This window comes from Lepidochelys kempii, chromosome 14 (assembly GCF_965140285.1).
Source record: "Lepidochelys kempii isolate rLepKem1 chromosome 14, rLepKem1.hap1, whole genome shotgun sequence".
Taxonomy (NCBI): domain Eukaryota; kingdom Metazoa; phylum Chordata; order Testudines; family Cheloniidae; genus Lepidochelys; species Lepidochelys kempii.
In genome coordinates, this window is record NC_136393.1 from 15,065,390 (window position 1) to 15,088,428 (window position 23,039).

Genomic DNA, 23,039 nt, shown 5'->3' on the forward strand with positions numbered 1-23,039 from the left:
TGTGTGAGTACCGTGCAGTCAGGGTAATTCTGGCACTCACGGGGCCGTTTAGGAATCAAACTGCTGATTTGTGCACATGCTTACTGCAGTTGCATGCACAATCATGGGAGCCGGGTGCACACACACTGTTGTGCACGTAACTATCATAATAGTGTATGCAATAGCCTACTGTGGAGGTGTGCATTGGCAGGTCCAGTTTTTGCTATAGCCTGGATGTAGTTGTTGAGGGCATGTTTGAGCCCAGGTTGACTGAGTGAGGCTTGCGGTGTGGGGCTAAAAATAGTAATGTAGGTGTTCCTACTCAGGCTGGAATTCAGGCTCTGGAACCTGGTGAGGGGCGTGGGTCTCAAAGCCAGAGCAGGAATGTCTACACTGCTATTTTTAGCCCCATAGCGCAAGCCTGAGTCAGTTGACCTAGGCTCTGAGACTCAATGTCGCAGAGTGGTGTGGTTTTTGGTTTTTTTTCAGTGTTGGACTTATCCCGTGAGTCTGTCTCTTGACTGAAAGTTGCTCTTCTTCCTCACTTTAGATGTGATTTCTCCAGTCTCTCCCCAGAAGAGGAGAAAGGAAGCAGAGCCAGAAGAGCGATCATGTATCAAAAGATTAAAGAGACTAGGCTCATGCATCTGCCTCTGAGCAGATTAGTCATTTAAAAATATTTTATTTTAGGAAACAATTGAGTGGGATCTGACTGCAGCTAACCTAGAAAATCAGGGCTTGTGTTTCCAGGCTTCCACAGTTCCACGTGAAGGTGCTGTGTGTGTTGCAGGGGCATGTGGCTGGAAATGGTGCAGTGTAGACAGGGCTGTGCTTATTTTTACTGTTGCCTTTCTCTCCGCTTCAGTCTCTCGAGATGATGTGGAAGGCCTGCTGCTGATGGAAGAGGAAGGGCACTTGGATCTCATCAGCTTTCAGCCAACAGACAGTGATATCCCCAGCTTCTTGGAGGACTGCAACAGGGTGAGTGTATCTTTCCTTTTCCACACCACACTGACTCTCTGGTTAAGAACAACACCTCGGTGCTTTCCAGGAGCACCAGACTCAAGTAAGCCTTGTTTGTTAATTGGTTTGTGTTGTGTCTCTTGATTCTTCCCAGCTTCACATCAAGGATCTGCACAACCCCCAGCACTAAGTAGTTCAGTTTTGCCCCTTTGTAAGCTCTTCTTCCTTCTTCAGTGAGAAGGTTTAAGAGTGCTAGGTGATTAAGGAGTTGAGATGACCATACACAGAACTGCTCAGGAGGATGTGAGGAGAAACAAGGCTTGTCTCTTTCCGTCTGGATTCCCTACCCTTCCTCTTCCAAGTATATGTGGGGGGGAGTGGGTGGTGATCTGTGCTGGCAGAAAACACTTCTCCCCTCTCCCAATCTTGGGCAGAGCAGGCTGTCGTAGCAGATCAATGACTTGGAAATGCTGCTCCTCTGCAGCAGAAGGCCTGATGGCTCTCATAAGTCTGGGAGATGGCACGTAGCTTCTATTGGCCTCGTAGAGACACAAATTTAAAACCACTCCTGTAGGCCGCTATTTAGAAAAAGAAAACTTATCTTCTTAAATTTCAGCAGGGTTGCGGATGAAATACCTCCCCCTTCTCCCCACCATCCCCCCCCCACCCCAACTCCCCACGCACTCACACACTAGAAGACAGCTCACACACTAGGAGAGTCCCAAAGAGCTTGGCCTTCGGACATGCAAAAACTCGCCTGGGGGAAGTACCCTTCTCTCACTGGCTCAGTCTATATCCCCTTCCTCCCGCTGGAGCCATTCCCCCTCATTCCTTTTTTCATGTTCATTTCTCCCTCCCGCTGCATCAAACAACCTCTCTCTCTCTCTCTCTCTCTCTCTTGCCCAGGAAGGCTAGCTCCAGCAGCAGCAGCACTCTTCACTCAGTTGGTTTTCCTGGTCTGGTGTTCCAGGTTGAATTGAAGGATTCAGTCTCTTCCTAATGCAGTGTCTGAACTAGTGTTCTGGCTGGATGGTCAAACGCTAGTTAAATCCCTGACCACTGTTGGGTCATGCTGCACCTGCAAAGGGCAAATAGCAAATCATGGGGGAGAGCATGGGCCAATCAGCATGTGAACTGCAAAATAACACTTCAGCGGGAGCCTTGTTTTATACTCTCTTAGGAAAGCCAAGCTCTCTCCACAGTGGATAGACAGCAACTTATGCTCGATCCTGCAATCGCAGGAATCTTGCCCCACAGAGATTTGAGTGCAGGAGTTGGGGGGCTGTATTCACCACCTTGATATTAATTTACAATTTTCTCCTCCCATCTTAATCTCACTCTTCTTTCTCTAAAGGCCAAACTTCCTCGAGGGATCCACCAGGTGAGACCTCACCTGCAGAACATTGACAACGTGCCTTTGCTGGTGCCCCTGTTTACCGATTGCACCTCAGAGAGTAAGTGACCGCTGGACTGGGCCTGTCCCACACATCAGCTGCCAAACATTTCCAGATAGTTGCTGTGGGTCATGAGAGCATGGAGGGGTGGGGAGACCCTGTAGCAAACTGGGAGGGGAATTCTGGGTGGATGAGCCTCCATTGCAGTCTTATGTGCTGAGGGCCAGATCCTGAGGGCCAGTGATCATTTCCTTACATGGCTCAGAAATCACTTCGTAGAAGTCATTTCCTACTATGCTAGGTGCTATTACTGGACTACCTGACTGCCACTAGCTTTATGCATGACTTTTTTTATATCACTTCCCCTCTCAGTGCCTTAGTTCCTTCATCTGTAAAATGTGGATAAAGCTCCTTGTGAATGTGGGTAAAGTGACTCAATCTTGCATGAAAGTCTCTATAAAATCCTTATTTTAAATGATTTCCCAGACATTTTTTAACAAGGCCTTTGTGCTCCACGGCCAAGTCCGTGTTAATTGCAATCTCAAGGAACAGTGCCCCAGGCAGAAGAGGCAAAGGTTCAAATGGCACTGGAGCAGCTCTGGATCAGAATTCCACCCCTTCCCTCCACGGGCAGGTGCATAAGGTGCCAGGAGAACAGTTATTTCTTTCCAAAGGCATAGGCTGAGCTAGGATTGGATTGCATACCCCTGTCCTGAAATGACTAGACTGTTTAGTGAAGTGAGAGGATGATTTTTGCCTTCCCTTTATTGGAGGCTAGATCATAGAGCTTCCTGGTGGGGGAACACAGTGTGGGAAGAAGAGGGGTTTGTTTGGACAGTTAAAATAAGGCTTCTGAGATCTGTTCTGGAGGGTCTGTTCTTGATGTTGGTTTATAATTCATTGGGGAATTCCTAGTAAATGTGAAGGGCAATATCTTTTAACCTCAAATCATATATTTTTAAGGTCAAAAAGCTGATGGGCTTAGCCTTTGTTGTCTGAGGGACTCTGTTCCAAAGAGCAGTCTGGAGGTGTATTGATCTGGTAACCTTTAACAGGTTTGATTGTTTGTCTCCAGAAATGAAATCAGGGTGAGAGGAGATTTAAAATGCTGCTGTGCCAGTGTTTGTCCATGGTACGGTAAGGCATTAAGTCTCTCTTTGTCATTCTCTCGCAGCCATGTGCGAGATGATCAAGATCATGCAGGAGTATGGAGAGGTGACCTGCTGTCTGGGGAGCTCTGCGAACCTGCGGAACAGCTGCCTCTTCCTGCAGAGTGACATCAGGTGGGAAAGCCGGGTCTGAACTCCTCAAACTGGCTGGTGGTCGGCAACACAGCGCTGCACGTGTGTCTGAGGAAACAGCGGATTGCACTGCTCACAGTTGGTGTATTCCATTAGCACCAGCCTGTTTTTTCTTCCATGAGAGGTTTTTGAAACCACCTATCTTGGGGTGGGGTGATTGTTCATGTCTCCTGGCAATGATACTAGTCAATTTAATAGTGTATCTTAGTTTGTGGGAATAAATTATTTGGAAGGGGAGTTGGACCCACTTTTTTAAAGGTATGTGTGGAAAGCACCTGACCTACACTATACAAGGCAGGCTCGTCTGTGGAAATTTCCATACTTGTGCACTTGGGAGATGTATGCTTACTTTTGCACATGTGTTTTACAAAAAACTGGGGAGCTTTCTGTGTAAATGCTGCAAAAATAGATGCATGTGCTCAGCTGGGTGTCTGCATATAAATGTTCTGTCTAAATTGAGGCCAGATTTCTGTGTGTTCCAGAGGATATATACATGTTAAATATTTGTTAGAGATCGAAGGGATACTTTTTAAAAAGAGCCTAAAGGACTTAGGAGCACACTGTTTTAAAAACTACAAATACAGGGTAAAATTTACTACCATCATTCTGAAAAATAATGATGTACCTTGTTTTTATATCAGTTTTCTTGCCACACCAATTCCTTTCATGCAGATACCATAATGTCTCCAAGGTAAAATTACAACATTTTATCTACTCCTTTGTTTCTGTAAACTTGTTGAACCTGTGAGAGTCGTTTTTGGCAGCAGTGTATCGGTATTACTTCCTGTCTGCTTTGCGCAGGTTGGAAATTTTATAGTATCAAGGATCCTTTCAAAGAGTGCGCTTTGCATTACTTGTGCATTTTGCAGCCCATTGCATTACCAATGAATAGATTGGTATTACTTCTTGCACTGTTGATAAAAGATTGACCAAAGATTCCTCGAGCGTCAGGCTGTTAAACTGAGAGTGTAAGACTGCATTTGTCATTGGCTGATCCGCCTCCCATGATGATTAGTCAGATCAATTGTAGACTGAGGTCAAGATGTTTCAGAGTTGACAAGTGATTTTGGGTCATCACATGAGACCCCATCAAGGAGCCTGATTTTTATGAAGTGCTGGGCACCCATCTCTTACAACCCTGGGCCCTCAGATTGGGTCCCCAGAACTGAGGCACCCAAAATCCTGAGTCACTTCTGAAAATCTTGGTGTTAATTGAAAGAAGGTGGGACTTGTGCTCCAAAATCCATTAGGTGCTTTTGAAATTCTCACAGGGAGCCATAGGTGATGTATATTCACACATTACATATGCTGTGGATACATGTTGTGTACTTGATCTTTAGTGTAAGCATGGTTTTCTCCGCATGCGGTGGTGCCTTGCCTTACCATTGCACTGTTGTTTGTGCAGCATAGCGCTGGATCCCCTCTATCCATCCCGCTGCTCCTGGGAGACTTTTGGCTACGCCACAAGCACTAACATGACACAAGTCTCAGATGACCTTACACCCCTGCAGCTCTCAGGCCAGCTCAACAGCTTGCCCTGCTCCTTATCCTTCCACCAGGAAGAGAGCATCAGTATCATCCGACTTATAGAACAGGTGAGTCTGCTACATTCCCCCTTTGGTTCGCCGATGGTCTGTCTATTCATCCAAAATCACAGCCTGACTGTAAAGATTTCCAGTCCTAATAATCCTACCTGTCTGTCATGGAGAGCAAAGCAGGAGTCTTATGTGGCCATTTTAGCAGTGGTGCTGCCTCCCATTCAGCTTCTTCAGCCCCTTTGTGAACGACATCCATAGCACTCTCTGCTGATACCCAGCTTGGCCAGCATCAAGGAGATATTATTCTACCTGACTTCTCCCTTTCCAGTGAAGCATGTCAGACATGGGAGAGCCAGGCAGTCAGCATGAGAATGTCACAGCAAATAGTCTTGGGTCTATGGTGAGACCTTGAAGTGAGTTCTCTGACAGGTGTAAAAGCTCTGCTACTCAAAGATGCAGCAGGACAATGGGAGGAGGGAGTGCGTTGTGGCACCAGGATTCTGACTTTAGTAAAATGAGTAAGGAACGTGCTTATGGAGCTCTCCAGGCAGAAAAGCCTTTACTGCAAAGTTAGCATTAAACCTGGAAAGGCAAAGATGTTTGCAGAGGTTCAGGTCCAGGCTTTATTCTGCACCTCCACCCCTACCATCCTCCATAGCTGAGCTGGAGACCCTCTCCTCTCCTGTCCCACCATCCCCATACTAGCCAGAGACTCTGCCTCAACCACCCAAAATATTTCCTGGGGGGTCGAGGTCATCACTACACGGATGTTTCATGTGAAGTGAGTATAAGCTCCCTTTGGGCTCCTTGCTGCAGGTACCCTCCCAGTGATTGCCCTGTGGGGGCTTGTGCTTCCTTGCAGGCCAGGCATGCGACGTACGGGATCCGCAAGTGTTTCCTCTTCTTGCTGCAGTGCCAGCTGACTCTGGTGGTCATTCAGGTGAGGCCCCCACCCTCGCGGGGTTTAGGGGAGGAAAGCTGGGGGTATGTGAGGATGTAGCCCAATTGGGTGGGTCAGCCTGGAAGGGTGGGGTCTGGCATTCTCCAGGGTTTACACATCTCCTATGGTTGGGACCCTGTGTATCCAATACACTTGTTTCAGTTACACGCATTGCTGATTGTTCATGAATAGGATTATGTTCACTCTTTGATGAGGGCAGTTACTATGCTAGCCATGATAAGACTCTGGTTGCTTCCTGGCCTAGACTGCCTCTCCACTGTAGGCAGGGTTTTAACTAACCTCTTGCCGGGAATGTTCTTTGGCCCCCTCTTGCCCTGTGTTTGTAGCCTGGGGACTTGGGTAGGCACTGCTGTTCCCAGAGAAGACTGTCTCTAGCCTCTGCCACCATGCAGTCCAGAGCAGCAGGCAGGGCTTTGCAGCGCATCTCCAAAGTAATCCAGGCTCTGCAGTATCCAGCCTGTCCCTGCGCTTACCGGGGTGGGGCACAAGGTAAAGCAGGTGGGGGTGTGGTTGCTCTCCCAGTCCTCTTGCTGATCATGCCTTTCTCTGTGATGGTTCTTTGTTCAGTTCCTGTCCTGCCTGGTACAGCTGCCGCCCATTCTGAGCACCACGGACATCCTATGGCTCTCCTGTTTCTGTTACCCGCTGCTAAGGTGAGTGAGTCAAGGGCATCTCCCTGGATACTTTTCCCTTTGCTGTGGCTTTGCCATCTGTAAAATGGAGCTAATATCTGCCAGTGCCTCTCAAGGATATTGTGAGGGTTAACTAATGTCTGTAAAGGGCTTGTGAGCTCCTTGGCTGAAAGGAGAAATGTTGAGAGATTGTTAATGTTTGTCTGTGGCTTGACTTCGTTAGCCCTGCCCTTTGTTATGGAGCCCTTTTAACAGGTTTCCCCAGATGTTCACCTCAACGTGCTATCATACGTGAAAATTGCAAATGGCCTTGTCTATCCCAGGATTTCCTGTGTGCTAGTGACGCGTGTTGGCTAATGTGGTAAGGGCACGCCTTCCGCCTTAGTGTAGCTACATGCAGAGAGCAGTGGTGCTCATCTCGAGGAGCTATCTTTGGGGAAGTTGGAGCCATGAGGTTCCGGAAAGCTGTTCTGGCACTATGCTGGGAGGTTTAGCATCACAGTCTCATGGGGCGTGAGGTCACACATTGATACGATAGTGTGAGATCAGGAAATTCTGGTATGGCTGTCTGGTGTGTGGCTGATTCTTCAGTGACAGTGTTGCTCTGGCAGGGGCGATGGGATGGATGATCTAAGGGATGCTTTATTCATCTCTGACTTCAATGACCCTTTAAATATGCCCTCTCTCCTCCTGCGCTCATGAGTACTGCAAGGGGATGAGGGATGTTTCTTCTTTCTTCTCTTGCTCCTGTGAGCTAGGAGGCAAGAGGGTGTGTGTGTTCTTTATACCTCCAAGTTCCCCTCCTTGCTGATAGAAGGCAGGGAGATTTTACCTCTTCCAGTGTCCTTACAGCTTCCCTGGTGGCTGGGAAGGTTGGAGCTGCACTGTGTGTGGAGGGCACTCATGATCAGGCACAGCCAGAGGGGCTGCAGCTTGATTATCCCTGATATGGCCATGTATCCCAGTCACTCACATGGAGGTTAGCTTGCCCATTGCCATTTGAACCTTTCACTTCCTGGATTGCTTCGGTATAGGGCTAAGAAAATAGAAATATACTGTCAGAGCACTTTGAGTTTAGCAAACCAAACGATGCTGCGTAAATGCCCTTTGTGTGGCTGGGGGCCTGGCCGAGGTTTTCCATGCTAATGCTAGAGGCAGTGAGATTTGCTTCTCCTTTAGTTCAAGTGCTAGGGCTGCTATTTCGGATGACGTGATGTGTGGTTGGAGACACCATCGGGACTAACCTCTGTCTGTTTCCCCAGTGCGTCTCTTCTGGGCAAGCCCCCCCACAGCTCCGTCATGTCCATGGCAACTGGGAAAAATTTAACCTCCATTCCTAAAAAGGTAGGAAGCGTGTTGGATGGGAACAGCTTGCACTTCCCACCCAAGGTTATCCAGGACTGGGGAGCAGTCACGGGAGGCTCAAGTGCTTTCCAGCTGCCCAGTTCGCAAGTTCTGTCCTGTTGACTTGGCTCATATCATCACCATCCTTTGGTGGCGACAGGATGAAGGGAAGCCCTGGCAGCCATAGTCCTTTTTGGGGCTGCCAATGCCTTGGCTGGGTCCTGATGGTGCAGCCTCTTGCTGCTGTCATCGAGGCTGGGGCACAGAGGTCCTTGCTGCATCTCAAGCTCATGAGTCTATTGTAGAGTCCCAAGAGCAGGGGAGACTGTAGAAAGCTGGGAGGAAAGGCTGAAATGGAGTAAATGCCTCTGATTCCAGGCCAGTCTCCTGAATGACTGACTGGCTTTTGCTGCTCCCTGTTCACAGACTCAGCATTACTTCCTGCTCTGCTTCCTTCTGAAATTCAGCCTGACCATCTGCTCCTGCCTTGTCTGCTTTGGGTTCACGCTGCACGAATCCTGCAAAGGGATGAACGCCACCAGCCTCAACCTCAGTGCGTGCTCCTCCATCATGGTGTATAGGTGAGGGACAGACACAGCACACGCCTCATCCTGCCACCCTCCCACTTCCCCCAACTCCTGGCATTCCCTATGTGCCATCTTTGTTTTTCTCTGGGCTGCTTCCCTGCTCTTTCTCATGGACCCACTTTGCTGGAGCAGCCTCCCAGGTAGTGTATGTCAAATCCTCATCCTCCAAATAGCCCCCAGCCCCCACCAGGTTCTTTGTCACTATCCCTGGGGCCTAGACTGTAAGCTCTCTGGGGCAGGGCCCTGACGGTATGTTTTGCCTGCTGTGTGGCCTGATGTACACTGAAGCTATCTAAATCCTACTGGTGCAGTGTGATCCTGGGTTTCCTGCCTCTGATTCCTAGAACTCCTACTCCCCTACATGGGGAGGAGGCTGGCTCTCCAGCTCCTTGTGCTCCCCATGCCCTACATTGGGAAGGGGCAGTCTCTTACTTCTTTCCCCCAGGGATCCAGGTGGAGGAGCCCATCCCTGTAACTATACGTGGGGAGTGGAGGCAGCCTGAATCATTAAGCACACCTGTATCTTTGAGTTTTGTCCTAAGCAGTGACTCTCAGTGACCAATTTAATTTCCCAGCAATGCTGAAGGTGCCCCTGACTGGTTTGGAGAGTTTTCCAACGCTCTCCTCTTAGCGCAGAAGCTCACAGCGGGTCTGATTGTTTTGCACACTGGTAAGTATCTGCTTCCAGTGGATTTTGGTCTCTGTACTATGGGGACTATACGCTTCCTTAGCTTGTATTAGCAGGATTGTTGTAAGCAAGACTTGACAAGTAATTCTTCTACTCTACTCAGCACTGATAAGGCCTCAGCTGGAGTACTGTGTCCAGTTCTGGGCGCCACATTTCAGGAAAGATGTGGACGAACTGGAGAAAGTCCAGAGGAGAGCAATAAAAATGAGTAAAGGTCTAGAAAACATGACCTATGAAGAAAGATTGAAAAAATTGGGTTTGTTTAGTCTGGAGAAGAGAAGACTGAGAGGGGACACAATAACAGTTTTCAAGTACATAAAAGGTTGTTACAAGGAGGAGGGAGAAAAAAATGTTCTCATTAACCTCTGAGGACAGGACAAGAAGCAATAGGCTTAAATTGCAGCCAGGGAGGTTTAGGCTGGAGATTAGGAAAAGCTTCCTGTCAGGGTAGTTAAGCACTGGAACAAATTGTCTAGGGAGGTTGTGGAACCTCCATCATTGGAGATTTTTAAGAACAGGTTAGACAAACACCTGCCAGGAATGGTCTCGCTATGTAGTCCTATCTTGAGTGCAGGGGACTAGACTGGATGACCTACTGAGGTCCCTTCCAGTCATACACTTCTGTGATTCAGTTTCAGCTTTCTCCCAAACTTCTGACATGAGATGGTTGTGCTCCCTGTTAGAACAAGGGCAGCCCAACTGAGTACTAATTTAGTGTCCTGCCAGGAGCCCAAGAACTACATCTAATCTGAATGAAATAGCACAGATTGCCTCTATTCTCCACTTTAAGGACCCCTGGACACAACAGACTGCAGCATGCAGTGCTGCATCTTGAGCCAACCATTCTGGCTGCTTGATGCAGGCAAGAGCATTGCATACTGGGACCTGTAGTATCACTGGGCCACACATCTGTGTTGAGAGAGGCAGTCAGCATTGTGGAGCTATTCTTTGGGGAGCTCTGCTGAAAGTGTGCGAAGTTATTGGTACTGTTAACCCTTGCAGTCAGGATAATGCAAGAATGCAAATAGGGAGTGTTGCAAGTGGGTAACCTCTGCTGGGCAGGAGGTGCAAGCGCTGTAATCTGGAGAATTCTGAGCCCCAAAGCATTACATGCACTCCACAAAGTTCTGTGTCTGGCCACATCTGTCTGTCAGGCTGTGGCTTGCCTCTGAAGAAGGCCTGGGGTTAAACTGGGGAGCCCCTAACTGTGACCCATGCCTCTCCCACTTCTTTTGCTTAACTTTTCAGTGCTGATCCCCGTGCTTTCGGGGCCCACTCTGGTTCCTGCATGTTAGCAGTGCAGTGTCATCCAGTGGTTAGAGCCCAGATAGTTGGAGAACCAGCCTCTAAGCCTGGTTCTGACACTGCTGCACTGAGTGACCGTGGGCAGGTCTGTGCCTCGGTTTCTCCACCAGCAAAACATGGGTAACTCTTGCCTGCTTCACGTTGAGGTGAGGCTGTTTGGGAAGCGCCTCATGATGCTTGCATGGAAGGCAGGGTGTTGGGGAATCAGACCAGTATCGCTTCAGTTCAGCCTAGATCTTGGGCAAAGCCCTTCTCCTCGTCCATCTGTGGTGGCAACTAAAATCACGTACATCTCTCTCCTCAGTGTTTATATCCATCACCCACGTCCATCGCACCAAACCTCTCTGGAAGAAAAGCCCCTTCACTAACAGATGGTGGACCCTAACTGTGGGTGTTGTGTGAGTATCATCAGGTGCTGAACAGCACAGGGAGGGGCAGGGGCTGCCATTACATACGGCAGGGAGGGGCAGGGCCTGTCTTTAGTTCAGCAGGCTCCCGACAGCTCCGGACACTTACCCCAGTACTATCTGTACAAAGACTCCCATGAAATGGCTAAGCACGGTGGGAAACAAGCTCAGCAGCGTGGGATCCGGGGCATTGGGGCAGGTCCTAGTTTGATCCTGTCAGCAGAAGGGCACGTACCTTGTATAATGTTGCAGGAACAGGCATACTTGGGCCTGAGCCCTACATCACTGATTCCAGGAGGCATGTGGGCATGTCTAAGCCTTGCTGTCTCCATTCATTGAATTAGGTTGCTGGGTCAGGTGATGCAGACGGCTCTGGATCTGAAGCTGTGGACAAACTTAGACTCTCCATTAACCTTTAATGATGTTCACATCTCCCTGGTCTCATGGCTCTTGGGTTTCCACTCCCTCATCCTCGTGGTAATTGTCAACGAGATCGTCAAACTCCACGAAATCCGGTAAGGAACGGCAGTGGGAGGGGAGCCTGCTGACCTGTTCCGCCCCAGCTCGTGGCCGGTTCTTGGGCTGAGATGATGCGTAAGAAACAGGATGAAGAATAATGTGGAATATATGGCCATGCCATTACGTAAGCAGCATGCTGCAGGGACCAGGTGCATTGCTGCAGTGTGCAGGGCCGGCTGGCTACAGAGGGCCCGCAGCTTGGGCTCTGGACGTTTGGGTGTCCTTGTTCTCAAGGGTGGGTTGCTCTGTGAGCTGCAGGACTTGCCCCTCTTCCCTAACGTGCTGCTCTTCCTTTCTGTCCCTTCCAGGGTGCGGGTCCGTTACCAAAAGAGGCAGAAGCTGCAGTTTGAAACCAAACTGGGGATGAATTCTCCATTTTGAACCGCGGCAGCAGGAGTCCTGTGGAGATGCCGCGTGGGGTGAGGGACATATGCTCCTGTCCCCATACAGCCTTGACCTGCGTGGCAAGAGTGGTTGCTCTGGAGGCTTCGCAAGGCTTCCCTTACGCATGTGGACCCGCCAGGGCTCCTCACCAAACAGCGACAGGACCTTAGAGAGAGAAGCCACTGCTGTAGCTGTGCCCAGGAGCAGGTTTGAGGCCCCTTACCCCATTGCAGCGCTCCAGGGGAGCGGGGAGCTCTGGCTGCCCTGCAGGCTGCTGTTCCTTTTATTTATTTATTTTTAGTACCCTGATGACATTGAAATGAAGCAATTTCCCCTTGTGGACTCTTCCTCCAGGATCAGCTCTGTCTGTGCAGATCAGGGCCCTGGCATGGCTGCTGAGTCTGTTGGGAGAGGGAGGGGTTGATGGGGGGGAAATCCAGAGCTGCTGGTATAAGAAATCCCCATTGAAAACCCTCTTTCTGCCGTTTTGCCCTTTTGTTAAAGGATTTTATGTTGTATGTATGTGCCCTCCCCATCTCCCATCTTGGCCGCCCTTCCCTACGCTTTCCTGGATCAGAGCCTTGAGTCTCCTGCCGTTCTGTGAGTGCTCCTGTTTGGAAGCAGCCTTTCTCCAAAGCTGGCTCTGCTCAGGCTCCCTGGGGCCCCACACTGCATCATGGAAGCCACCTAGTGTCTCTGGCAGCAGTCAGGCCTGCCCTCTAGTGGACGGTGGGCATACTTGCAGCACGACTGGAAAGTGGCCTGCTGGGGTCCCAAATAGTGGGGAAGCAGAGTCTCTATTTGAATCTCATGATGGAGGCTCCCCTGCCCCCAGGGGTATTTCTAACTACTATCTGCATGAGAGCCCAAGCCCTGCCTGCCTTCAGGAGGGCCAGGGAGTGCCCTTTGGGGACCACGCCAAAGTGGTCCAGCTTTGATAATCTTCTTGGCCTGGCCAGCTCTCATGCGTCAGGGGAGACTCCCTTAATGCCAGCTGCAAACAAGGCAGCTTTACTGTTGTCTCCCTCATGATGGTGGATTTCTGGTCTTTCACTGACTTATGCAGATCACCCTCGCTGTGACCATCCTGCTTAGGCAGACCTGTCTGAGACCGGGGGGTGGGGGATGCATCTGGCTAAGTTAAGCTAAGCTGCCTGCCCCAGGCACGGTGTCTGCAGCTGACTCTGATTTCAGGGGCCCCCAGCCTTTCCTAGAAGCAGGTGTGTTTACAGGCAGGCCCAGCAACAGGATCTCCCTGCTGCTTGGAATTGTGAATGACGAGCAGGGCGGGAACTGGCTGCCTTCCCAGAAGTGTAATTCCCTCTGATCATGTCCTTTTGTACTAGTGTTTCAAAACATCCCCCTCCCCATAGCTATGTTTCCATTCCCCCCTTTGAGCACCACCCTTGCAGCTTTTCCTCATGGCTTCTGGTTGTAGGAAAATTGGTTCTTTAGGGGTTAGCTGTGCCATTCTGCTTCCCCACCTCCTGACCTACTGCAAGGGAACTCCCATGTGGACCGCATCCCTCTGAACTTGGAGAGAGCTTCATGGGAGGGCTTGTCTATCCCATGCCACACCGGTGCAAGGCATTATGTGCACAGCACATTTGCACAGACTCAGGCTACAGCAGTGGTAAAAAGTCCCAATGCAGAGAAGCCTGGGGTTGCAGGAGCCACCTTGCACCTTTACACAGAGTTGGTGCTGGCTCTGGCTACAGACTAGAATTCGTGGGCCTATTTAACAGACCACTCCCAGTGCTGAAAATTGGAGACCAGACCAAGTCAGGCAAATCCTGGCTCCATCTGTGCTTCCATAGTAACTTCACAAAACACAGATGTCACCTTGGGCCTGGAGCAGAGTAGTAGCTGTTGATCATTTCCTGACAGACTGGGAGGGTGGAGACCCCCTAAGCCAGTTCCTTGTTGCTCCCCCTTGTTGGCCATGTGTCTCAATGAGAGCAGTAACAAAACCAAGGATGATTGACTCTAAGCAACATCCCCAAGCCCCAGTATCCCAAATAGGTACTGGGGGAAGAATGGGGGTATGTGTGAGCACCTCTGTCAGAGTAAATATACTGGAATAGCTGGGGTATGGTTTTGTGAATGGGAGGGTGGGGTTAGGTGGCATTCTGCTCTGGGCCTTAACAATTTGTCCCTGCAAGCATGAACTTGGTCAGATACAGTAAGTGAAGGAGGCTCTGCCTTTCCAGCACAGTCTAGCAGGTGCCTTGGTTATGTTGGGAAATTGTATCATGTTAGACACGTGAATTGATAAGTGTGATGCTAAACATGATTTGGCACCTAATGTAGACAGGAACAATGCATGTTTTTAAAACGTATTGGCCTATTTTGGTGAATACTGGGGTTCACACATTTGAACACAAGTGTACTTGTCCAGGTTGAAGGAAAAATCATGTCTAACATTGTGTTAGTTAAAACATACTAGTAGACATGATTGCCTAGTGTAGACAAGGTCCAAAGGGGGTAGCTGGAGGGAGCTAACTAGAGAACTTTAAAAAGATTACAGTCTGCATCTCCAAGCTCAGAGCTGCTGGGGATAACAACTCAAGATGGCTGGGAACTCTGATCAACAGCCATTATGGGGTTGTACTATGTTGTTCCAACGTAAAACCAGTCCTTTCGTACTCTAGTAGGTGGCTCTCTGCGTGTAGCCAGTTACATCTGCTCCTTTTACAGACTAGACTAAGCCTTCTATTATTTTTACTCTTTTTAGACATGCAGGGCTGACATAGCTCCAGGAGAGTGAGCTGGATTCTGCCTTGGCATGGACACTTATTTAAATTGCAAAATTGGTGATGCCTGAGACAGCAAGAACCAAGCTTGACTTTCAGATCTCAGGGTGAATTTGCAGGGTTAGCAGGTAGGAAAAACCTCTCTCTTTACTTGCAAGCTGAGCTGATTTGAACAGAAGTCAGACACAAACATGAAGCCTCCCACTGCCAGAGTCACACTTAAAACTGCACAATTTTGTTCTCAAGGATCTGAGATCTTAGCTTGTTTTGTTTCCCCAAATGTTTTATAGTGTGATTTTAAAGGCAGCAGCTGCCAAAGCTCAGAGCTGGCCAGTCTCTCTTCTAGAGGGGGCATGTCTTGTAGATTTCCTTTTCTGTGGTGATCACTCTGAAAATACTTCCCTCTTGCCACACTCTCCCTCCCTGGTTTGACTCAGATGGAGCCAAAATGTTAGAGTTGAGCCTTTTTGGTAGTCGCCTTTGTCTCTGTACAGGCCTTGTCACCTCACACCCCTCCTCCCCTCTTAGCTAACCAGGGTTTTGGAAAGGCATGAGTGCACGGCTTTGGAAAGGAATTTCCTACATCAAAATGTTTTTAAATGGTGTATATTTTATATTGAAAATTAAAATTTTTTGGATGTATGTAAAAAATTTTTTGATTTGTATTAAAACTTGTAAATTGTATAAAAAACACAAGCACCCAATGTATGAATGGCAATAAATGATTGTCTGATACTGTGCATCAGGGAGAGGGAGCTTGCTTTCAGTTGGTTGAGTGGATACTAGTGAGAGCTTCCATGCTCTGTGGGGGAGGGGTTACGTAGCTTGGTTCCCCTCTGAGAAACTGATTCATTGTGTAGTGGGAGGCAGTGTGGTCAAAGGAGCTTGGCACTTTGGGTTTCCATTCCTGGCTCTGCCACTGGGTCGCAGGTTGCCCTTGGGCAAATCACTTCATATCTGTGTGCATCTGTTCTGCAGAATAACTATTTGCCTAGCACTTCTCATTCCACTGGATCCCAGAGCACTGTACTAACTGCAGCTGCAGTAATCAGTTACTCTAGTAATGAACTTGGCCAAGCAGCTGTTGTGTTGTGAGGCCTAGTTAATGTCTGAATCACTTCGGTCCTGGTGCTAGAGAAGAGGAGTCTTAGTGGTGTTGGAGTCAAGAGGGGGAAGGTGAAGGACTGGCTGGAGCTGAGGCAAGTGGGTACTGGGAAAAGTGGAGAAAAATGGATTAGTAGAGACCAAGCAGGGCTGGGCTTGGGCCACCAGCTATGCGTTGCTCAGCAAGACCGCAGCATTGTAACAGTGCTGGACATTGATCTCAAACTGGATTAGGAAGGAAGTATTTTCTTGCCTTGAAAATGTAGATAAGGATGTGACTTGTTTCACTGTTGCATGATAAGCCAGGAGTTCTGGCTTCCAGCCCAGTGCTCTAACCATTACTCTGTGCCATCAATTCCCTTACTTTTGACCACCCTACAGGGGTAACATGTAAGGTCAAATCTTAGTCCCACTGAAGTCAATGGCAAGATTTTGTCCCTAGAGACACCCTCAGAGAGAGCAAGTGGACAATAGTATTAACATGAAAGAGACAACTGAGTCAATTAGGCAGAACTATCAAAGGGGAAAAAAGCCCCACTCTTTAATAGAATTAAGTCTTAATTGATGTTAGTGGAAAACAAACTGCATAATTAATGCAAACAGTCCAGATGGTTTAAAATCTGTCAGTCTGGCGATTACGTGGACTAATTTTTTCCCTAGCTCCCTGGTTGCACAGAACAGGAATTGGTTAGACACAGTCATGCCCATACATAATTTACACAGCATACAATATCTTTAAAATAAAGATCTAGAACTTGAAAAATAAGCATTCCTCTGAGAGAAAAACAAATATGTAATTCTGTTATTGACTGTAAGAACAGCACTCTCCTGCCCCTGTGGTGGCTCAGAGTAATGCAGCTCTACCCCAGTGTCTCTTTTATCCCTGTCCCTAGATAATGACACTTGAAATCTGGTTAGTAAATATATAATCACATTTAAAATATATACATTTTGTCTTTTAAAAAAAAACCCACACATTTACAGTTTATCAACATTGAAAATGTTGGACTAGTCCCAAGTCAACTCCTGGGACATGAACACCCCTTTTAAAAAGATTTATTTTAAAACCTTTTTATAAAGTGCCACTGGTTGCAGCTATTTTTAAAAGTTCACTTTTGTAGCACTTGCGGTTTCACACACGGCGGTATTTCAGGCAACGTAAAGTACAAAGATACTGACTAGCTAGGGCCAAGATGGGTTAGCATCAAATCTACAGCCCAACCTTGCCCCCTGACAAGTTGTGTTTTTCCATAGAGGCCAGGTTGGCATGAATTCCATCTCTGGCCGGTAGGGATCATGGTACAAATGGTTACCACACAAATGAGTAGGTCACTGAGAAATACATGGGCTGGGGTGGGTGGATTTTACAAGGGGCTGCTCTCTTTCTAGTGCAGGGAGAGTTGATACTGTAAACAGTCTAATAGTTTGAGGTGCAAATTTCCCTGGGGGATGAGAAAGGCTGCTGCTTCCTTCAGTCACCTCCATAATTTAGCTTTAATTTTAAAAAGTTAGATTTGCTTGGTGATTTTTGCAACAAATGATCCCTTAGTACAAAATGTGCAAATTTTCCCTTTTATTGCTCTGGTGCATTAATTAGTTTTGGCATTTCAGGTGACCCCATACAGATCCTTCAAGAAAAATTTGTTCTTAAAGCAATCCAGATCTAACTGCTGCTAGGAATGAAAAAATTGTGGCTGCCATTCCTTTGCTTCAGCCCTGTCGATGTGGGTGAGTCCAACTTCTATTTACAGTAGCTGTTAGGGAGCTAAAACTAACTTAGTGCAGTGAGGTCGTTTCTAGCTCCATTCTTCTAGAAGCTGGTCAGTGTTTAGTAGGGTTAAGAAGCATCTTCACAGGTTGCCAAATGCTGCTAGCATTTAAAAAAAAAAATCTTTGCTTCCAACTCAGCTTTGGAGTCTTGTTCCAGGTCTGTCTCCCTCCCTGCTTGGAGCTGGGCTAGAGTAGTCACATGGAAAGAAGAGAATGTGTTTGCCACAAGAAAACAACCTGTTCCTGCCCAAGTGACTGGATATGCAATACTGTGGAGGGTGTGGGTAGGGATCTCGAGCCAGCAGAGGGCACCCTCAGCTGTAGCAACATGCTTTAGCCAGGCTGGCACTGACTACCCCAAAACATGCTCATCCCAGTCTTCGGCTAGGAGCCATTTAACCAGGAATCAGAGTAGCAGCCGTGTTAGTCTGCATCCACAAAAAGAAAAGGAGGACTTGTGGCAACTTCGAGACTAACAAATGTATTTGAGCATGCAGCCGATGACGTGAGCTGTAGCTCAAATAAATTTGTTAGTCTCTAGGGTGCCACAAGTCCTCCTTTTCTTTTAACCAGGAATGAATCCAAGCAGGTCAGGTAGATCTTAATTTCCTGACAAAGCGATTGTGAAGTGTTGAGCCCGTTTGCTCCTTTATGGGGTACAGACTGTACCAGTGCTGTCCCAGGGCGGCTCTGAGGGCACTGCTGTAGGGATTTAAATCCACTTGGATTACACGCTGCCTTACGCTGATGTGCTAAGAAAGCAGGCAGCTTTCTTCTCACCCAGAGAGCTCCCAAGCTGCAACAAGTCCCGTCTTATTTCAGCAGCTGACAGGCCCTGCTGGGGCTGCGCATTAAGTGCTTGGCTCTGCTGTGCCTGCCCAAGGAGGTCCTCTCCCGCAACATGCTGTTGGCAGGGTTTAAATAATAAGAGGCAGGACTCCGCACTGGGGCTAGTGAGGAAAAGGCCCCTGATGAAGCAGAGCTCTTTGCAGCCAGCAGCTGAGCTCATTTCTTGAGGGAGGCTGGACACCCAGGAGTGAGCGTTGCTGCACTCACTCAAACTCTGCTGAGGGTGGAAAGGTGTAGCTGCATCTTCCTTGTTCTCGTCTCCTGCAGCTACAAAGGGACATTGGGGCTGTGACTAGGCTGCTGGCTCTCCAGTCCATGGGGATGCCCTGAGTGGGCCAGGAAAGGTGAGGGAGGTGCACACTCCAAGCCCTAAAGTGCAGGAGGGAGAAGGATCAGAGCAGCTGTAGCGATGCCTGGGCAGAGTTCAGGGCCATCCCCCCTCAGGCATTAGCACAGCAACTGGGGATGAGTGGCAGGGGACCAAGTCTCAGTCCAGCATGGCGTCCAGCTGGTCAGCCAGGTCATCGAACATGTTGCTGATGTCTTCCAGGATGTTATTAGCTGAGTGCGTAGCCCCATAGTGACTGAGAAGAAAGAAAGAAAAGGCAGGATGGGTAAGGCCATGTGACAAGTGAAGGCCTCGGTGCCCTGTTAAGCTAACACTGCCTGGTGGGCCCCAGTGCCTCCCCCAAACCAAGGTGTTGGTTGGACCCAACCATTGCTCAAGCCTTGCTCTGTGCACAGCTCAGGAACGGGACTAGCATTCATGGGCCCCCCTGCACAATGGAACTGTGTTTTAACAGTGCCATGACAGAGATTGATGGACCCTTGGCCCAGCAGAGGAGGAAGTTGAAATAGAACCTGGCCCAAGTGTTTCTAGGCACTCTTGAGGAATATGTGGCTGAGGGATAACTTACCCACTCGGCCCTGCTCTCCCCCCAGGGCTGTTCCCTCACCTGTCCAACTCCTCGGCTGTTATTTTTTTCTCAGCAGCCTGCAGCGCAGCTGCCAGGGAGGAGTTGGTCTGTTCCAGTCTCTGCTGAGCCAGGGCTGCATCTGGAGCAGCACTCAAAGGCTTCATAAAAATGGGCATCCTGCTGCTCAAGACTGCCTTGTTGCCAATCTCCAGCTTCGATGGGCAGGCAACAGCAGTAGATCCTGCCATCTCGGCAGTTGCCCAGGGGGCGATGGTATTCCGGGAGGGCTGCAGGACTTGCTGATAAATCGTTTTTGGCCCTGAAAATACCAGCTTCGTCGAAGCAACGGACGTGTGCTTGACTGAGGCATCTGGAAGGGAACAGATAAAACCTAGTTCAGTCCTGGCCCCATGCGGTGTACATTGGCTCTGGGAGCACACACACACACACAAGGGATGTAGCTGACAGCTGCCCCACCCCACCGTATTCCGTACAGCGCCCCCCCCAGGAGGAGCTTTTAGTTCACTCTGAATACGAACACCATGTTGCATGTACCTGGCCCTACAGGTGAGGTCCTCAGATGGACAGCACCCTCATGCAGCTCCCCAGGGCTGGCTGATTTCAGAGAAAGTGGAGGCTTTTTGACCCCCTTCTCCAGAGACAGGATGCTCTTCTCAATCTCAGCAATTCTGAATTCCACTCTGTCGTCATCAAAACCATCTCCGTTCCCCCCGGGCTCCGGCTCTGGCACTTGTAGCGCTGGGCCCATGATGCTCACGGCTTGGGCCTGTGCATATTGTGGGGGCGGACTCGCAAGAGCCTGGTTCTGGCCAGCCAAGCTGAACACTTTTAGCAGAGTCTGGAGTGGCTCCCTCTCCTTGCACCGGGGCCTCCGCTTCACCGTGTCAGATTCGGTGAGGTTGAATTCCAGAACTTCCAACTCTTTTTCTGTGTTTCCTCCCAAGTCCTTCGCAGCAGAGGAGCAGGGAGGCCCCACATCAGCAGCTGTCAGGGAGCTGGACTCAGAGTCCCGGCTGGTAGCTTCTGCCTTGTGTTGCCCAGTAGGCTTTGGTCGCTGTTTGATGGTTAAGTTGCCTTCTTCTGCAAATGGAATGCACTCACTGGAGCTGTTCTGAGAGGACGACGACGAGATCTCACAGTCCTCTGGGCCAGGTCTCCGCTCCTCCTCTGTGTCAGACTGGACATCCTCCAGGCTGCTTTGCAAGGCCTCCATCGTGGTGACACTGGGTTCGCTTAACGTGCGACGGCGGGGCCTGTTGTTTCCAAAGGCGTCTCTCTCGTTCTCCGAGAGCCTCATGCTGCAGGAGCCTTCAGAGATCCTGGCTCCACAGGGCTGACCATCTGAGCCTGCTCTAGAAACTAGCTCGTGATCTGGAGTTGGGGGCTTTTGTAACAGAAGAGGCTTTGGTGGACTCCCACCTACGGTGGGCACCTCAAGCATTGCAGCTATGCTCTTCACTGTTTGGCTGGTGCCTGCATTGCTGGTGCCCAGCCATGCTGAGGGAGCCACATCCACTGAATCTTGGGCAACAGCTGGCTGCCTTTCTGATTCCAGACCCTGCTCCCCCTCTGCCTCCATAGCCTGGGCACTGGAGACAGAGCTCAGGCGTTTAGGTGGTGGGGGTGGAGGCCCTTTCCTCTTCGCGCGGATGGCGAAGGACTGGCTGCGAACGACCTTGCTGTCTGACTGCAGATAGGTGCGTGGCACTTGGCTCCGTCCTGGGCGCCTGGTGAGGGTGGCGTAGGAGCCCAGGGTGCTAGTGACTCCCTCCTCCTTCTCATGCTCACCATCCGACAGAGCGTAGCGGTTCAGGCTGTGAGAGCGCTTCTTGTATTTGAAGGTGTCTCCATTTTGCTGTTCTCCAGCCTGCCAGGAGCCCAGGGTGGCACCAGGCTTTGGAGACACGTATGGTGATTCTGTGCCACTGCAGTGGGAATGGAGATAAGAGAAAGCTTTCTGAGCTGATGACTGGAGGTTGCTCCTCGGGGTCGAGGAGAACTGGGGGTACAGGTGTGCTGGGTTCTTGGGCTGCTCAGGAACACCGGGGGATTTCAAGGAGATGTGAGGATACATGAAGACGTAGGGTGCTGTGCCCTTGTTGGGCGGCTGCGGTGGGGTGCAGGGGGTTGCTGCTGGTAGAGAGTTGGATGGCTGTAACAGTGGAACGCTGCCTTTCTGAGCCACAGGCCGCTGGTACTGATCTGTCCCTTCGGGGAGGTTCCTCTCTTTCAGAGGGCTTCCTCCACACCCATTGGAGTAACCATTCAGTCCCTCTTGGGTGGTCAGCTTGGTAATAACCTTCCCGGAATTATCTTGGTTAGGTCTCCCTGGCAGAACGTCTGCATTCTCCTTCTGCCGGGGCTGCGTGGAGGAGTGCCCGCTGCTGCTGCTGCCGCTGCCCAGGCTCTCCTGGGAATGGCTGGAGAGGATGGTCTTGGACAACATGTTGTCCTGAGAATGCCCTGACCCTCTGGAGCGCACTCCAATGCTCTCCTGACTCCGTGACATCCCCTGAGTGTTCTTCATGGGGAGCGTTTCCTGGCAGCTGTTGGACATGGCTGTTTGGAGCTCATAGCTCAGCTCGCTGTCCTGGAAGGTTATCATCTTGGGCGTGTGTGGAGACTGGGACTCTCCATTCTCAACAGACTCAATGGTGACTATGTCCAGGGCCCCAGGGATTTTGCGTCTTGCCAGTTTGGTGTCGGCTTGGTTCAGGTTCTTGCGGATGTCTGTCAGCTTCTTGACAGCCAGCATGATCTTCTTCTGGTGGCCTGCAGATGGCAAAGGAGTGAAAGGAGAGTTCAGTTTCCGTGGCCCAACAGGAAGGACAATTGTGGTTTTAATGCTGTGGACCCCTGAGCACTGGCACCTTTGCACACAGGATGTCATCAGACCTTGCAGTTACCACAGTATGGGCTGGATTTTAGCCAGCATCATAGAGGGCAGAGGCTCCACCCTTCTACACCTGACTGACAGATTTAGCTGCTCTCCACCCTTATGGCTGCTGAGCAGTCCCAGCAACTCACCCAGCTTGTTGATGCCAATCTCCTGCAGGTCCTCCCATGTCAGGTCTGTTACGATGCTGATGGAGTCATAGCCATTGCTCACCAGCTTCTTATGGTACTGGGGCAGCCCAATGGCGCTCAGCCACTCCATCAGGTCGGCCTAAAGAGAACAGCAACAGGGACAATTTTCATTAGCATCCCAGCAACGGATGGCTCTTTCCTACCTGCCTTGTGAGAGAACTAGGCATTGCATTCCCTGCTGCCCTTTGAGACACTTCCACACACCTGGGAGTGTCCCAGATTGCTCCATGCGAGCAGCTCTCTGCCTAGGCTAGGCCATCCCTGTGCTGTTACAGGGGGAAGGGATGTTACAGCAGGATGCCCATGTAGCCATCACTGTCAGTTCACTCAAGGCTCTTCCCTGCATACCCCCTGCTGCTTTTGCGTGGCTGGCTGCATGACCCACTGTGGACTCTCGTTAAAACCTGCACTTGAGTCTGCTGGGCCTGCTGCCTCATTTACACACAGTGGGAACCTGTGCCAGCCACAACCCCAAGGAAAAGTGCACAATCTCACAGGGCCCAGAGCCCAGTATCTGTGCCTGAGAACAGCCTCAG

At 49.8% G+C, this 23,039-nt stretch overlaps 2 protein-coding genes across 9 annotated transcripts in view; one reads left to right on the top strand and one right to left on the bottom strand.

Moving 5' to 3' along the window:
• TMEM94 (transmembrane protein 94) overlaps positions 1-15,495 on the top strand; it is a 99,529-nt gene extending 84,034 nt beyond the window's left edge. For all 8 annotated transcript variants that reach the window (XM_073311868.2, XM_073311871.2, XM_073311872.2 and 5 more), the window contains 12 exons: positions 845-960; positions 2,297-2,396; positions 3,511-3,619; positions 5,043-5,232; positions 6,038-6,115; positions 6,704-6,789; positions 8,031-8,112; positions 8,539-8,693; positions 9,275-9,369; positions 10,997-11,090; positions 11,444-11,614; positions 11,927-15,495. In XM_073311868.2, the coding sequence (XP_073167969.1) occupies positions 845-960; positions 2,297-2,396; positions 3,511-3,619; positions 5,043-5,232; positions 6,038-6,115; positions 6,704-6,789; positions 8,031-8,112; positions 8,539-8,693; positions 9,275-9,369; positions 10,997-11,090; positions 11,444-11,614; positions 11,927-11,999 (1,349 nt within the window). In that variant the 3' untranslated portion in view covers positions 12,000-15,495. The remainder of the gene's footprint in view (positions 1-844; positions 961-2,296; positions 2,397-3,510; positions 3,620-5,042; positions 5,233-6,037; positions 6,116-6,703; positions 6,790-8,030; positions 8,113-8,538; positions 8,694-9,274; positions 9,370-10,996; positions 11,091-11,443; positions 11,615-11,926) is intronic.
• Positions 15,496-18,218: 2,723 nt separating this feature from the next.
• Positions 18,219-23,039, bottom strand: part of CASKIN2 (CASK interacting protein 2) — a 70,700-nt gene continuing 65,879 nt past the window's right edge. Inside the window, exons 18-21 of the mRNA XM_073311864.2 lie at positions 22,444-22,582; positions 19,951-22,188; positions 19,435-19,765; positions 18,219-19,062 (exon numbers count right to left, since the gene is read on the bottom strand). Of these exons, the coding sequence (XP_073167965.2) occupies positions 18,966-19,062; positions 19,435-19,765; positions 19,951-22,188; positions 22,444-22,582 (2,805 nt within the window). The 3' untranslated portion in view covers positions 18,219-18,965. The remainder of the gene's footprint in view (positions 19,063-19,434; positions 19,766-19,950; positions 22,189-22,443; positions 22,583-23,039) is intronic.